At 43.3% G+C, this 1,650-nt stretch overlaps 1 protein-coding gene across 1 annotated transcript in view; it reads left to right on the forward strand.

Moving 5' to 3' along the window:
* Positions 1 to 1,455: 1,455 nt before the first annotated feature.
* The window catches only part of CIBAR1 (CBY1 interacting BAR domain containing 1), a 27,356-nt gene continuing 27,161 nt past the window's right edge, over positions 1,456 to 1,650 (forward strand). Inside the window, exon 1 of the mRNA XM_024765419.1 lies at positions 1,456 to 1,537. Within this exon, the coding sequence (XP_024621187.1) occupies positions 1,456 to 1,537 (82 nt within the window). The remainder of the gene's footprint in view (positions 1,538 to 1,650) is intronic.

The raw sequence follows: 1,650 nt of genomic DNA on the forward strand, positions 1-1,650 counted from the left end.
GATGGGCTCAACATTTGAATTGGTAGACCGAGTAAAAGGGATTGCCCTCCCTAATGTGGGTGGGCCTCATCCAACCAATTTAAGACCTGACAAGAACAAAAAGGCTGAGGGAGAGGGATTTCCTCCTGCCTAACTGTGTGAGCTGAGATTTTGGTTTTTTCCAGTCTTCAGACCCAGCCAGAAACATCAGCTCTTCTTGGGTCTTGAGCCTAATAGCTTTCATACTGGAATTCATGCCATTAGCTCTCCTGGGTTTCCAGCTTGCTGACTACAAATCTTGGGAATTGGCCTCCATAATTATAGGAGCCAATTCTTTATAAGAAAACCATATATATGGTTCTCTCTGGAGAACCCTGACTAATACAAGGACCAAACTCCTTAGCATGGCCGAGATGCCCTACAAGACCTGGCCCAACCTACCCTCCCACTGCAACACATATCATCATGCCCACTTCCTCTACTCCAGCATCACTGGTTTTCTTCCATTTCCTCACACACACCATGCTCCCTCTGTCATGGGGTTTTCACTTACTCATTCACTGGCAAACTCAGCTAATTACTGAGTTCCTACTATGAGTCAAGGACTGTGGTGGTATGGGAAATCTAACATGAACATGACAGCAAAGTGCTCGGTTTCATGGAGAATATATTCTAGTCATGGGAGGCAAACAGCATATAAACAAATAGAGAGTAGCATGTGCTTCAAAGGAAACAAAAACGGGTGACATGGTAATAGCTAGGTGATCAGAGAAAGCCTCACTCTCTAGGTCTCTTTTAAGTAGAATTCTATATGATGAAAAGGGGCCAGGCATGTGGAGATATGAGAACAGAGTGTTCTAGGCAGAGAAAACAAACACAAAACTGACTCTGAAATGAGCTAGATATATGCTAGAGACAGAAAGAAAGATATTGTAGCTATAGCACACTGGGGCAGTGAGAGAAGGTAGGCAAGAGTGAGATACAGCCTTAATAGCCAGAGTAAGAATTTAAAATTTTATTTTAAGTACACTGGGAGTGTGTCTTAGTCCATTGAGCTGCTATAGCAAAAATGCCACAAACTGGGTAGCATAGATAAAAAAGCAGAAATTTACTTCTCACAATTCATGATCCAAGATCATGGCACTGGCCAATTCAGTGCCTGCTGAGACCGTCTGCTCAGTACACGATGTCAGAAGGAGCTAGGGAGCTCTCTGGAGTCTCTTGTATAAGAGCACTTAATCCCATTCATGAGGTCTCTGCCCTCATGCCCTAAGCACCTTCCAAAGGCCCCACATCCTAATACCATCACCTTAGTGGGTAGGATTTCAACATATGAATTTTTGGGAGACACAAACATTCAGACACATCCAGCAGAGGCTCTGAAAGGTTGGCATGATCTGACCCACATCTTTTATTTTGCATTTCCGTGTGTAACTATGGACATGAAGAGACCAGTAAGAAGGGTTTGCAATAAAGATGAATGATGCCAGTAGTTTGGATTACAGTGATGTAGAAATGAAGAAGGAATGGTTCAGGATACGTTTTGGAGGTAGAACAGGTGAGAACTGCCAGCATGCCTGGGGAAAAGAAAGGATGACTGCTAGGTTTCTGACTAGAACAATCAGCTGGAGGTTGGTACCATTTCCTGAAACATGAAGTTGAGGTATATTT

Source organism: Neophocaena asiaeorientalis, unplaced genomic scaffold (assembly GCF_003031525.2).
Source record: "Neophocaena asiaeorientalis asiaeorientalis breed wild unplaced genomic scaffold, Neophocaena_asiaeorientalis_V1.1 scaffold353, whole genome shotgun sequence".
In the NCBI taxonomy this organism is placed as follows: domain Eukaryota; kingdom Metazoa; phylum Chordata; class Mammalia; order Artiodactyla; family Phocoenidae; genus Neophocaena; species Neophocaena asiaeorientalis.